Here is a 15126-nt window from a genome sequence, read left to right on the forward strand (position 1 = left end):
GCAAGCTGAGGCAGCGCAACGAAAACAGAAAAGCGTGAGAAGGTTTTGAAAGTCTGCATATTATGAGAAATACAACATTACTGAAAGTAGAGCTCACCTTTACTACCAGTGTCCTCTATCATCTTTTTAATGTGTGAAAATACAAGTAGTCATTTCATTACATGTGGTACCACTCCCTATCACTGCAGTTGTTGAGAACAAGTTGGTTCTTTTGCCAATAGCTCAGCGAGGATTCCATTTAACACATACTGCCACCTACTGACAGAAAGCACTACTGCAGCAAAGGCAGCATGGTAATATTTCCATGCCAGGTTGTAGGAGGACACCTAGTGGCAAATTACACATGAGGACCTTGTTTAAAACTGTTGAAAAATTGTACAAAAAGGGAAAGGCTCAGAAAGCACAAAACAAATGTGAAAAATGTGTTTATTTGGGGATAAGTAGTTTGGGGATAAGGCATTTCTGCTTCAGTGTTGGAAATGTTGCATGACTGAAAATACAAGTCACCTAACTGGGTACGTGCACCGATTTATGTGAATTATTAACCAAAGATTTCCAGGTCAAAGAGTAATGTGATTTCAGATGTGGGTGTAGCGCAGGTATTTCTTTCCAGAAGGCACTTCTTCAGTTGTCACACCATTAGGAAACAGAGACGCAGCTTCAGCATCTGAGAGCGAGGGAATGACCATGACTTTGTCACCGGGCTGAAAAACATGTAAGGGTATTTTAGACACAGGGTATACGCCTTTACTATTTCATCATACGACCTTCCCCCAATAAACCACTTTTTAGGAATAAACCTAAAATGTTAAATGAAATTTAGGAGGCAGTTAGCCAACCTTAAAAATGGTTGGTGCTTCAGACCAAAAAAAGTTTAACACAAATTTAAAACTGACCCCCCAAAAAACAAGACGTAACATGCTATTGGTGGATTTTGAGTCAGCTAGCTTGGAAAGAACCATTCTGCATTCAGCCTTAGTGCTAGGCCAATTGTCTACTCACTGCAGGCCCATATTTAATAGAACTTAAAAGCACTTTATGAGTCTTTATTAGCAAAAAGTGAATATTTCCCAACTATTTAAATCATTTCTATAAAACACTAATGTTTTATAATATGACAGACTGCTATAGTCTTAGTTGGAGAAAAATTTCAATGGAAAAAAAATAAATAAATAATAAAATGAACAGGCTGGGTCCCAGGACGATATTTACCAGATACTGAATGTGAGTTTTTACATTTGTCATAATAACATTATTTGCTATTTGCAGTCTAGTTCAATTATGCACACTTGGCATGGATAACTTATTAAGAGCTGCTGCTCAGTAGCTGCGCAGGTGGCGTTACATCAGTTCTTGTTCTCTGTTGATGACCTCGCTTGCTGACTGATGCCTTCACTACGTACCTTCCAGTCAACTGGTGTGGCAACCTTCTTCTGTGCAGTCAGCTGCAGAGAGTCAATAACTCTGAGCAGCTCATCAAAGTTTCTTCCTGTAGTTGCAGGGTATAGGATGGACAACTTCAGCTTCTTGTCAGGGCCGATCACAAACACCTAAAGTGGAACGAGATAACACTCCTTAACCACAACACTCTGGATATACTCTGTGTTTTAGATTTTAAAAAATTCAATATGTCCAAAAATGCTAAAACAGTAAAAAGGGTTTCCTTGCTAACTGAATTAAAATAATTAAATAACTGGCCACCTTGTTAGGTATGTCTGAAGTTCAATGAAGAAGAAAAGGGGATTTAAGTGAACATTGTTGTTTTTGCCATGTGGGCTCTCTGAGCATTTCAGAAAATGTTGAGAATGTTTAAAAAAAGAAAAAAAAGAAAAACATTTTTAAAAACTGTGAGCAGTAGTTCTCTGTGTGAAAAGTGCCTTGTTGATGCCACAGGTCATCAACAATGACACACCAGTCAGGTTAGAACAGGACACTGAGGCTAGGGCTGTTCGATATAACAATATATATCGGATGACCATATAAAAACGTCTATCGTTTCATTTTACGCTATCGTTTGTTTCGTGGTGTCGCAAAATAAACTGTTTACGGCAATATTTTTTCATCATTTTGATGGCTATATTAATTTCTTAAAGTTCTCTTTCTCTTATATTTAATATAACCACACTACGGAAGGACAAGCGTGGTTAGCAACAACGACAGTAACAGCATCGCGTGTCCGCTTGTTTATGTTCCACATAAACCTTTCACAATAAAGCTCAAGATCCTGTTGAGACTTTTCAAAATAAACTGAATCACGTGAAAGAGCAGATTATTTACGGATGAGAATTAAAAAAAGAGCCGCCAGGTGCTAAAAAAATAAACCTTAGACTCAAACGTTAGAACAGGCTTTTCCTCGCAGCACGCTGTGTAATAATTACTCACAAAGAAAACGGCGGCCTTTACAACTTATGTCTAAAAATGTATAGTTTCATGCATCGGTTAATTAAAACACTCGACTCCAGCTACATGATGCGCAGCTGGAAACATTTCCCACAAGACGAGCTGCCTGAGATTCACAGAATTTACAGAAAATGTTACATTTTTGTGATTTATATCGTTATTAGACGATAGAATTCTTATATCGGGATATGAGATTTTGGTCATATCGCACAGCCCTAACTGAGGCTACAGTTCACACACCAAAACAGGACAACAAAAAGGAAAGACAATACTGGATCTGATAAATCTAAATTTCGGCAGTGAGATTTGGATAGTATGGTCAACTTTGACATTTGTGTCATGTCACAAATCTCAAATGATCTCAAACTGGTTTCTTGAACATGAAAATGAGTTCACTATCCACCAATGACTCATTGCTATCCACCAATGGCCCTCTCAGTCACCAGATCTCAAACCAATGAAGCACCTTCGGGATGTGGTGGAATGGGAGCGTCGCGTCATAAATGTGCAGCTGACAAATCTACAGCAACTGTGTAATGCGATCGTGTCAACACGGACCAAAAACCTCTGAGGAATGTTTCCAGCACCTTATTGAATCTGAACATTGCCCGGGACTAGCAAGGTGTGGCTAACAGAGTGGCCAGCAAGTGTACATTTCAGTTTAACTGTAAAAATCAATACTTTTTTCAAGTATTAACTACCAGGTATGGTGGGTAATTAAAACAGCAAGTATAAAGCCAAAACATTTCACAAGCATGCAAGTCAGTGCAGATCTTATTGCAAAATAAAAATATGCATCTAATTGTCTGTTCTTTCACAATTATAGTGCTATTTTTTGTTTTACTTTTATTTATTGAAGAAAATAAAAAGTGAATGGGTTTCTCACACAGCGAGCAGTGAGGGGCATGCCATCTTTGTCTTTCTCATCTGGGTCCAGCATACCCATCAGGACTGACAGCTCCCTCTTGTCATCAGCAATGATGGGGAAAGGCAGGTCAGTATCAGCGTTTTTGCTAACAGCCATCACATCCTGTTCGGAGACAAGAGATACAGTCAGCTTTTAAATGGTTGTTAGTTCACATTTCATCCTCTGTTAATAATTGTGTCCCTCCTGGCAGCCATCTCTCCACTATTGCAGCACAGGTTTGATGAGTGATCACAGATCCTCGGCATGTAATCTTTAACTACTGGATAAGGAACAGCAGCATGTTTTATAAAGGCCATAAGTATATTCGCCTGTAGTACTATCATTGTTAATTTGAAGAATAAACGTGGTAGAAGAAGAAGTAGAAGTAGAAGAAGAAAAAGAATCCATAATAGTTTAACTTTCTTTGACAAACAAAATACATTAAAAATAGTTTACATTGGTAAAAAAAAGTTTAAATGATATGTAGAATTATATATTTAAGTCAAAATTAAATCTGTATTTTTATAAAGTAAAAAGGTAAAACCACAGCTGGTGACCAAAGTGCTCTACTGTATTATACTCTATTATAAATACTTAATACTCCAGATTATTTTAAGTAGAAGATTTCACAGATTTAAAGAAAAAGAAAAAGCAGCACAGCTCTGATCCACTCAGAGAAACATTTTGTAGACTATTATAAAAGTTTGGTGCTTTTTGCTTGACCAGGATCAGCTATGATTCCTTACACTCAAAGTAATGTACAAATAACAGCTGTAGTAAAGTCCACATTAAAAAAGTGTGATAACAATAATAATAATAATATACACTACAACAGAAACAAGAAAAACAAGAAAGAGACAATAATTAAGTAAGTAATCATTATAATAAACATTATTTCTTCCTCAGTGTATTTTACACTTAATATCATTTTCATACTTTAGTTCCAGTTGAAGGTTGTAAATTTACTTTCATATTCCTTCTTTCTTGCCATGCAAAACTATTTCATTACACCCCTTGCTGGTTTTGAAAATAACTACCATTTAGTGCTTCTGATGAGGTGCATGTTTCTATATACTATTTGCAGCACTTAACCTACTGTATGTGCTTCTTACTGGAAACTTAACTCGAGTTGGGACTTGAAGGCTAAATTACTTAATTACTCTTAGACCAGACATGTAGGAGCACTAAAGTTAAGATAAACAGGGTTTTTCTCCCAACGGAGCAGACAGAACCAGATCTTCCCAGTCCACGGACATTAGACAATTATTATCTCTGGAAATGTGAAGAAATTAAGCTTAGGATAGATTGTATAACCTGATAATACCAGGTTGAGTTTGAAGATAATGGTCAATATCTCAATAATATGTACTTTTCAGCAAGGGTGTCCTGAAGAACTTAAAGAAAAAAAAAGTTCTTATACAGTTTGTACTTGTGCATTCCTAACCTTGCTCCAGCTGTTGTGATCAGCAACACTGTCAATGGACAAGGCAATCATCTTTACGCCTCGTTTCTTGAACTCATTGCTGATCTTGGCAGCACGGGCGAGCTCAGTGGTGCATACAGGAGTGAAGTCCCTCGGGTGGGAGAACAGGATACCCCATCTGCAGGGGAAAAGAGATGTTGTTCCAACTCAACAAGGCCTCTGTTTGGAGCATCAATTAAAAGTAAAAGTAAAATGTTAAAATAAAAAGTTCCGATGTGTTCGATCATCTTTATAACAGTCATCGTGTGCAATTCAAATCTTTATAGACAGGGTGTGTTACAAAAAACAAGTCACAAGTTCAAGGTAACCACAAGCTGAAGAGACTTGTAAAACAATAAGCAAGTTTTCATGCTTTCACCACCTTGTGCTTCCAACATGCTTTACAAACTGATACTGAGAAATATTCTGAAAGAAAAAGATAATTAAAGAGTAGGAGTCGAAACAAAAAAAAAAAGAAAAAAAAAGGAGGATGAAATAGCAGAGAAAGGGGAACAAAAGGAGGAGAGTAATTTCCAAACACAGGCTAAAGCAACAGGCATCTGTGAGTATGACAGAGAGAACAAGACTTTAAATCCACTAAGGAGTTACCTGTTGGTCTTTTTAAAGTAGCTTTGGAATCATGTGAGTTTGGGGTCTGCCATGACTTCGATGGATTTGCCCTTCAGTCTGTTGTGACCCCTCATCACATGGTTTAGAAGCATTATGATCAGCTGATTATTGGGTGACTAAACCAGTTTGGGTTTTTTGTTTGCTTCTTTGATGTTTTTGGCTAAATATCCTACGACTACCAGGCTTCAAATGAGGCTGAACAAAGTTTGTTCACCTCTTGGGATTAGAATTTGAACTGGTAGGGAAAAAAAAAATCCAAATGAGGGGGGAAAGGCACAAGGAAAAGCTTGAAACGGTTTGAACAGATGGCTGCCTCACACAGTCCAACATTTCCGAGGAGGGAAAAATAAGGAAGTTATTATGCAGTCACCAAAACTGGGTGGTGTTCTCATGTTGATGAAAGTTGGAATTATCTGATCCAGTTATACTTTTGATAACGCAATGTGTGCCAAAACTTTAGGATAGCAGAATGACTGTTTTCATTCTTTTTTTCCCCAAATATTCTGCTTTCTCTGGCAAAAACTGCAAGGCGTTTGATTTGTAGGGATATAAAACTGCATATAGGAGAAGCCTGAATTTTGAATGGTTTGCCATAAATCATTGCAAATTATTTTCTTGGGTATTTACAAATCAGCTAACAACTACATGTTTCAGTTTTTCCGAAGGAAAGAAAAACACCCCAGATATTTAAGTAGTGTTGAAAAGTGTTCCTGTTTAAAGCACATCGTTTCCCCCACTCTTCTCTCCTCCCCATAAAAAACGATGTGCTTTAAACAGGAACACTTTTCAACACTACTTAAATATCTGGGGTGTTTTTCAAAGGACGTTGCATCATGTTATTGGGACACCTCACAGCAAAATGTGCATTTCCACATTTCACCTCGAGCTGTGTGTGGGGGTGTGTTAAATATTATACATGCACACAGTGCTCTTTTTTTCTCTGCTCTTTTAACCAATCGAGCCTATTATTGTTGGATGTTTGAAGGATGTGTGCACTGGCAAGTTCAACAATAGGCACACAACAAGGAGTGCAATTAAACCTCAGTGGAGAACAGACTAGAGGGAAAACAAACAGCCACGCACACAACCGTTTCACATAGTTTACACCTCCAGTATCTAATGAACTGCTTCTTGTAGTCGATTTTATTGTCTAACAGTTTACCTGTTAACAGCGTGTAGTTAAGACTGTTAACTAAGTTTTTTGTTTGTGTAGTTGACAAACTACAAGTGTCTCTAAACCAATAGGTCACGCTTGTGTAACGCCGTCTATGTCAGCCGCCATAACTGGCGAGTAAGATCTGGGAAAAATCTGCTAAAGCTTTTAATCGAGAGGAATCGCGAAGGGATGGTAACTGACTGAGCACGCAATAAGCTGCACTGTTGCAGCATTATTACCAAAACCCACTTAAAACAAGTTACAGTGCGACGTCTGTATGCTGCAAGATGACACTCACGAGTTGCCCAGGAAGTCGTGAAACTTGATCCTGCCGATGCTGGTGTCGGCCTCGAAATTTGGGAATTCGTCTCCCAACACAAGTCCAGGCATGCTCGACTCTCCTGTTCAGCTCAAACACCAGAGATAACGGACAGGAGCAAAATGCTGACCCCACTGCGCAATATGTCAATGGATCCGGATAGAGGCGGATCCATTCGATCCAGCGTAGCTCACCGACCAACCAGAGAAGAGTCCTAAAACACGTGGGTTTTTTCCGACATCTTTCGACATTAACTATCGAAACAAACAGAGAATAACGACGCAAACGTATTAGAAAAAAACAATTAAAAACTTTTCAAAAAATAATGTGCAAAGTGTAAGAAAGATATATTGCTAATGTAAAAACGAAGACCAAAATTAATAAATTAATTCATTAAAATATGGAGAACTCGTCATAAATTTTAGGCCTTGTCAGTTTGCTATAAAAAAAATCATTTTTATAGAAAATGAATTAAACGAACGTTCTCTAAAAAATAAAGACTTAAAAACAAAAGATAAAAAAGATTGCAAATATTAAACCGTACTAACTCAGTTTTATAGAAATCAAATACATGCAAACTTAAAACTACTCAATTTTATACATGTATTTATTCAATTATTTGTTTATTTATTTTGAAAATACACAATTTCTACACAATTTTAGTCGCGATAACTTCGCTAAGGGAATAAAATAGTTTCGAAAACACAGCTTCCCAGGATACTTTGCGAGAAGAACAACAAATATGGCGTCACGGCTCATCTTTTCCTGGACGTGATAAGAATTGTGAAACGTACAACAGATGAGCTAAAGAAGCGACAACCGGGACAGCACTGCAGAAAATTTACCGCTGCTGTGCATCTACACTACACATACCTGTCTACGCCGGTGAGTTAACGGACACCATGCCCTCTCCTAAAGCGAAAAACCCCGGTCGCAGCGGAGGAAGCCCGGTGCTCGGGAGCTCCAACGGTCGCTACGAGTTCATGTCTCTGACAAAGCCGCTAAACCGGTCTTCACCGCCACACCTGCTCCAGCGCCAGGGCTCCGACCCGACCACGGCCCGCCTTCGAGCCTCTGAAAGCCCCACTCGGCGCCGGGGCTCCGGCTCCTCCACGGGCTCCGCGAGCGGTCAGGGGCCACCTGAAGAGGATGGTATCCGGCTCAACCCCTCCCTCATTCGCGTAGCGCTCAGCTCCCTGTTGGCCATCGACCTGTGGCTGTCCAAGCAGCTGGGAGTGTGTGCCTGTGAGGACTCGTCCTGGGGCAGTGTGCGCCCCTTAATGAAGCTCTTAGAGATATCGGGACATGGTATCCCGTGGCTGGCTGGTACCGCCTACTGTCTGTACAAGAGCGACAGTGCTGCAGGACAAGAAGTCATGCTCAACCTTTTCATGGGTAAAACTCTGCTTTTTGTGTTCTTTCATGTTGCTTCTTCTTCCAGCATCGTATGTAATCACAGATAAACCCCTCTCAATACATATCAGTGCGCCACTGAGCTGGGTTTGGTGTCACAGCTCCTTGCTCCTTCCCGGTCCTGATTTGTCCTGCACAGTTCTTCTTTCATAATTTCTTCACTTAAGCAACAGAAGAGCTGATCCCACCTCTCATAACGCGTCAGATAATGAGTATATAGGGTTATCTTTGTGTAATTGGTGTTGGCTGGCTCTCACCTGTAGATGTCACCTGTTACACCTTTTGTGATGTTCCTTCACAGCTTGGGAAACTGGTAAAAGTATAAGATTATATGAAATAGGTCTTAATCTGGAAAACTGGATAGCTATGTAAAATGTTGACTGAAGTGCCAAAGTGGTCTGGGGCTTCTTTGCCTCCAGGGAGTGTCCATGTGATGCTGTGTGAAGCCACAGCAAGGAAATGCATGTGATAGTGATGTTTTCAGAAGAGTAGGGTCAAGACCGGAGTATTCTGCAGTGAAACCAGAAATGCCAAAGACCTATATTTGGATTCTAGACCGAGTTATAAACAGTTCTTTAATTACCGAGGTTGTGTTCAGAGTCATAATTGGATTAAGCAGTTGGTATCAGTAAAGCCCACAGTGTCGTGATTGCATGTACTTATTTATTGTGGTTTTACATTATACATTTATTGCTGTTCGGTGGCAGTATTACCTCGGTAATATCATAGGAAAACAAACATGCAGAGTTTCAGAATGTTTAATGGGCTTCTAAGCTAAAAATATGAGTAATAGTTTCATATGAAATTGACCTATGACAAAGTGTGATGGACATTTTCTCTATTTTATGACCTGCTTTCCACTTTCAGATATTAAGGAGAAGTCAGAAACTGAATTAAGCTGCCGTTTAAGCTGGATCAGGCAGAAACTTTATGTTAAGGGGCATTAAATAACAGACTATTGAATAAGGGCTTCCCTAGTTAAACCTCATTTACCACAATAGAGAGATGTGCCCCAAGGGTATTGAATAAAAAGTTCAATATGTCCCCATAGTCTTTCAGTAATCATTTAATATTTACTTGCCAACCCTCCCAAATGCATAATGTTAGTGAGTAAGCACCAACTACTGTGGTTCATATCAGCATTAAATAAACACAAGGCTTTAAGAAGTATTACCTTAAGTAGTTTAGAGCCAGTAAGCATTGGTATTGGTAAAATCCCAGCTCTTCATCAAAACATGTTTGGAACAAGACTCCCTCTTACACAGCACTCTGATGTGGGGGCTAAGTAGTGCACTTACTTCAAAAGAACAGCTTAAAAGGGAAGCAGCAAGCTGCTGTGTGCAAACCGTCTAAACCCTTTTCTCTCTATGGTTATTAACCTCAGGTCTTAAAAGCAGCAGATAATAATGTAACCACATAGTAGTTGTCAGTAATGATGGATGCAATGTGCATTTCTGTTTTCATTTTGCTGAAGCCCTTTCATTAGATTCGTAGAAGCGAATTGGCTTCATGCCACCTGAGTGTTGCATTAATTTTTCAGTGCTGCAGCCCAGGAGACCAAAAGCTTTTCATTCTCTCAATGCAGAAACACGACTTAAAAACTGCAGTCATTCCTGTAATCAGTGCTGCTGTTGTATCTTTCCCTTTCATCATACTGTGAAATTCTTTGTGATATCATTGTGGTGCAAATAACAGTTAGGTTTTGTTTTTTGTTTTTTTCAATAAGAAAACCCTGGTTCAAACAACAACAATCTTTACCAGATTGCAGATTATTGTAGGCCTTCTACAAGTCTAAAAATCTGCAAGTCAAGTTAACTTTTCACTTTTAATAGGAAAAAATAAAGGTTAACACAAAGTTTAATTCATCTGCTTAATCTTCAAGATCCTGGAGGATTTGCTGGCACTGAAATGGACTAAATAGTCTATGGTCTGGTTCTTACCTGGTGCTTTTCTACTCTACTTGATCACTGTAAACACTTCATACAACATTCTTCATTCACATTTGTTTGTTTGTTTTAATGTGGCTGTGTTGTTGTTGTTGTTTCATGCATTGTAGCATATCTCCATCTTCTTCCCCTGCAGGCCTGCTGCTGGACCTGATCTTGGTTGGCATTGTTAAGGCGGTGGTGCGTCGGCGTCGGCCAGCACATAATCGTATGGACATGTTCGCCACCTTTTCTGTGGACCGCTACTCCTTCCCCTCCGGACATGCCACGCGTGCCGCCATGTGTGGCCGCTTCCTGCTGGCTCACCTCGTGCTGGCTGCCCCGTTGAGAGTCCTCGTTCTGCTGTGGGTGGGCCTGGTAGGGTTGAGTCGAGTGATGCTGGGCAGGCACAATGTGACTGATGTGATGTTTGGGTTCTGGATGGGCTATTGCCAGTACAACCTTGTGGAAATGCTGTGGCTGTCCCCTCAAACACTGCAAGGGCTGCTGGGACAGTCAGCTTAAGGACTTAAGGAAATGGTAGTTTATATTTGAGTAAAGGAGCACGTACACACCTTTTTCCCTTATAGTAATATATTCTCACTGAATTGAAAGCAGCACTATTTCTAAGGTTGGGATCATTTTAAAAATACATTTACTTTGTAACAAAACGATATTTGCTGAAGAGAAATATGAATAATGTTGTGGAGCATAAAGTTGTGTTAAAACAAAAATTGTTTTGTTATAAAATAAATGTTTTTATACATTCAAATAAATATTAAGAATACTTTTTACATCCCATAAGTGTTGTATTGGAGATTATGCTGACACTAGAGAGTAGATCTTTATCAAAAAAAACCCCCAAAAAAACGAAGAGTTTTTCATGTTGTGTGACAACTAAGTCCACTACTAGCCCTCTTTCTGAGGTAGCTGCTAGCTCGTCTATAACAAGTAGCAGGTTAATCCCAACAGATTACAGGAGAACAGGTTTGACCATTTACCTTGAAGTTCTCTAACTCACTTATGACACTTCTGTAGCTTGATTCAAGGATACAATATAAAGTCTAAACTCAATTTTACATTCACAACACAGTTTAATGGGCTCTTACTTACTTTACACATCCACAAACTTTATAAGCAAGCTCAGTTCAGTCTTTACAAAATCTAGCAAAAAGTTTTTAAAAGTGAAACAGATGTGTTGAACACAATGTTATGCTACCACAACATTCCACCAGTGGCAGCTTATTCGCGTGCATCAAAAGAAGTGTACTTTAGAGTTGCTGCACAGCTTTAAACACTGTCTGAAAGTTTACAGTGAAATAAGTTGTTCAATCTGGAAACCATGGCAAAAACGTATTAAATAGTAGTATTTATTAAACATAACGGGAAAAACTGAATTAAAAATATCCAGAATGTAACTTGTTTTATAATTTATGAATCAGACATGCTGGGTTTTTGTTTTTTGTTTTTTAATGAAAGATTGTATAACTACTCTGTGAATAGTTTTTTTTTTTTTTCCACAATTCACATTTACTTGCTGACATCAAATGAAAACTGCACATATAGCAAACTTGCTTACCTGTCTTCACCTGCCCCCCTCTAGCCTTTCTAGGTGCTAATCATGATATAAGCCCTAACATGTCCTCAAAGCTTTGTTCACAGAGCACAGAGGGCCTTTTTTCTTCTTTACGTGACTACTGATCAGATAAGAAGACATAACATTCTTTTAAGGAAGCACATCCAAACCCTCATAAAGATTAATTGCACCCCATATATTTGTCTGTTTCACTTTAACACTATCTCTCTTTCATTATTAGTCAACCAAAACTGTACATGTAACTGATAACTTATCAGCTCTGAAGGATTACATACACTTAACCGTAATGTTATCAGGTCGTCTACATATATCACTTGCAGAAATTTGCAAACGCAGTATAGTTGGCATATCAGAATTGTACAGTGTATTTGCTTAAAGGGACAATTCACCCAAAAATCAATTGGCTTAAGAGTTGTCTTCACTTAAATGGAATAAGACACTGCACATTTGTCTTTATTAGGCAGGAATGCAGTATAATGCACACACTTGGGTCTTAAGTACTACAGGAGTATATACTGTATATAGACATTTTCATTGTGAAATTTACTGAAAAACTAATGAAAAAAGTAACTTGATTCACTTGAATGACTCACAGGTGTGCTGTTTTAAATATATATAAAAGATTGTAAATATATTGCATGGTTAGGTTTTTTCATTCACATTTAAATGCTCTTGGACATTAAATACATAATCGTATATGAAGGGGGAAAAAATAATGATCTGTAGTTTCATTAACCAATTTTTCAGTCTTGTTTTCTGGTTTTCTTTTAAGCCCTTTGCTGCATTAGAACTTTGCACAAAAAGTAAAAGTTTGGTTGATTATGTCTTTGTTGTAGCAATGCTTCTGGGCGATAAATCTTATACTGCTGGAGAACCTGTTGTTTCCCCCTAAATGGTGCCACATTTGTAAGGGAAATGCATTTGTGGGTTGTGCAGCAGAGTTGAGTATTTGCGTTGCACCTATGAGAAACTTGCCAAATCTTCTCTGCCAATGCCAAACAGCTTATTCTGCTATTGATTCTTTGTTTTTGAGCTTCTGACTAGCAGCACCAGTGACCCTGCCAGTTAGTGCTCCAAACATGCTACGTTTGACTGATCTGGATAGGGCTCTTGCCAACTTCAAGAGCAACTTCAAGGGGATGTTGTCCAAAATAAAATTGCAGCATTATTTGGAGTGAGCTCTAATACCTTCTCCAAATTAAAGATCAAGTTCCATATAACGGATGAAGTCAGAAGTAGGCCATGAAGCGCATGTCACAAGAAGACAACACCACATGAAAACAGTTTCCTCACCCTGTCAGAACCTCGAAACTGCAGGCTGTCTTCTACAGAGGACAAAATGCTGGACAATATGGTGAGACAATCCAGAACAGACTCAACACAGCCAGTCTTATGAGGCCGCCAGGAGGCCTACCATGACTGCCCTTCACAGTAAGGCCCATTTGCATTGTTGGTGTGAGTAACATGTGCACTGAAACCTGAAAGTGTGGAGGAACATTCAGTAATGCGTCCAGATTCTGTCCACAGCAGTCAGATCGCCTCTTAAAGTATGGACTCACTACTTTTGAACATTGAACGGGGTCCTTCCAGAGTTTGGAAGTTGAGAGGATGGTGTTCGTTGATTTCCAATGAACACATATGGGATCAACTTGTGCGTGCTGTTTGTGCGAGAGTTACCAGCACAACCAGACTGGCTGATTTGTGACAAATACTGGTTGAAGAATGGGATGCGATCCCATAGCAGTGTGTGACCAACCTGGTAACCAGCATGAGCAGGAGATGCCAGGTTATTGTGGCTGCGTATGGTTCGTCCGCATGCTACTGAAGCCCGATTGTTAATTTACAAACTGCTAAATTGCCAACATGTCTTGTGTCTTCAAACCTCAAAAATTCAACTCAATAAACGACACAAACAAGAGTAAAGAGCAGACTAAGTTTTGCATTGCCAGAGGAGATTTGGCAAGGTTTTCATGGGGGCAAACCACATACTCAATACTTCTGCTCAAACCACAAAAGCATTTTTCTTACAAATATGGCAGCATTTAAGGGGAAATAAACAGGATTTCCAACGGTATGAAATATATAGTGTTACAACAAAGAAATAACTGAGCAAACACAAATTTCCTGACTTTTGTGATAAATTTGGAAGCAAATTAGAAGATAGCTGCAGGGGCGTAATTTCCAGGGGGGTTAGGGGTGTTATGACCCCCACCCCCCCACCCAATAATCAGACCCAACCAATATAACCCACCCAATAAAATTATGAATTATCTTGCATACATAGACTGTTTATTTTCTTTACTCATTTCAGTTATTATCTACAAAATAGTTGGATGTTTAATCATCTGGGAATTTACCCACATTTATTTATTTAGACAGAGATCTTGACACCCCCCCCCCCCCAAATGCAAATGCATGGAATGCATGGGTAAACACCTGGAATGAAATAATTTCCTCAAGTCCATACCTGATTGCTCTGTCTGAAAATTAAAAATTTCAGTCCAAGAAAATATTGCCTAAAATTTTCTTATTGAAAATTTGTCCTAATTCCTACACTGTGAAATAATTCCTAACAATACTAGAGTTTTACTTTTTTACTTCTTTTTAATGCTCCACCAATGTTTAAAAAAATGAGGGCAATAATCTAGATAAGTAAATAGAAAACTAATAAGCTGATTTCTTTTAAATTACACAATTTATTTGCCACTTGTGCCAAAGCAGCAAGCAGTTATTTTGTTGGTATCACATTTAGGTGATGCCATGTTTAGGTTTACTATTTCATTTATTATGTTATGATATGGTGTGTGCTGCAAGGGGTTCATGGATGAATGGACATGAGGTATATGGTTTTGTTTCTGCATTGTACATGTACTAAGATGCATCGATAAATGTGGAATATGCATTTGTGGAAATCGCCATCGCCAAAAGGACTGAATAATGTCTCTTTTTCAACTACAATAATGAGTGATATAATGTTCGTAGATTATATATTTGATGACCTGGCTCTTTGACCTACTGAACCCGATGTGAATTTCAATTTTTAGTCAAAACACAAGAAACAGTCATGTTTCACTGGGTTAGGTATCACTGGGTTAATAATTATCCACACCGACCCAATGACTGAACCTGTACGCGAAGTTTTTCAGTTCACATATTGCTGTATTTCCCAGATTTATTTTGATGTTTAATCCATTTTGGTGCAATGCCACTATCAGTAGTTGATTAAATGCCCAAGTGAGGTCCAACATTAACAATAAAATTTTAAATGACGCAAGTAGTTAAGATGTTGTAACTGAAATGTGTGTTTGACGTTGGCA

The 15126-nt window shown here is 38.7% G+C and overlaps 2 protein-coding genes across 2 annotated transcripts; one reads left to right on the top strand and one right to left on the bottom strand.

Moving 5' to 3' along the window:
- Positions 1 to 412: 412 nt before the first annotated feature.
- On the bottom strand, positions 413 to 7888 carry prdx6 (peroxiredoxin 6). Its single transcript, XM_085397632.1, has 6 exons — positions 7748 to 7888; positions 6854 to 7128; positions 4752 to 4908; positions 3287 to 3430; positions 1404 to 1550; positions 413 to 704 (listed from the first exon to the last, which is right to left on the bottom strand). Exons 2-6 carry the CDS (start codon positions 6943 to 6945, stop codon positions 579 to 581), a joined length of 666 nt encoding a protein of 221 aa, XP_085253758.1. The 5' UTR covers positions 6946 to 7128; positions 7748 to 7888; the 3' UTR covers positions 413 to 578.
- On the top strand, positions 7777 to 14032 carry plpp6 (phospholipid phosphatase 6). The gene is made up of 2 exons (XM_085397631.1): positions 7777 to 8269; positions 10370 to 14032. The coding sequence occupies exons 1-2, from the start codon at positions 7777 to 7779 to the stop codon at positions 10735 to 10737; spliced, it is 861 nt and encodes a 286-aa protein (XP_085253757.1). The 3' UTR covers positions 10738 to 14032.
- Positions 14033 to 15126: the final 1094 nt, after the last annotated feature.

This window comes from Rhamphochromis longiceps, linkage group LG23 (assembly GCF_057381845.1).
Source record: "Rhamphochromis longiceps isolate RC_006_pf linkage group LG23, R_longiceps_female_GT1.1, whole genome shotgun sequence".
Classification (NCBI taxonomy): domain Eukaryota; kingdom Metazoa; phylum Chordata; class Actinopteri; order Cichliformes; family Cichlidae; genus Rhamphochromis; species Rhamphochromis longiceps.

What these genes read in the sequence shown, in the direction of transcription:
- prdx6 (XM_085397632.1), bottom strand. Translation starts at nt 6,945, where the DNA reads ATGCCTGGACTTGTGTTGGGAGACGAATTCCCAAATTTCGAGGCCGAC. An exon ending in ATCACAACAGCTGGAGCAAG is followed by an intron (nt 3,431 to 4,751) that starts GTTAGGAATGCA and finishes GTCTCCGAACAG; the next exon opens with GATGTGATGGCTGTTAGCAA. An exon ending in TGCCCCTCACTGCTCGCTGT is followed by an intron (nt 1,551 to 3,286) that starts GTGAGAAACCCA and finishes GTTCCACTTTAG; the next exon opens with GTGTTTGTGATCGGCCCTGA.
- plpp6 (XM_085397631.1), top strand. Translation starts at nt 7,777, where the DNA reads ATGCCCTCTCCTAAAGCGAAAAACCCCGGTCGCAGCGGAGGAAGCCCG. An exon ending in CATGCTCAACCTTTTCATGG is followed by an intron (nt 8,270 to 10,369) that starts GTAAAACTCTGC and finishes CTTCCCCTGCAG; the next exon opens with GCCTGCTGCTGGACCTGATC.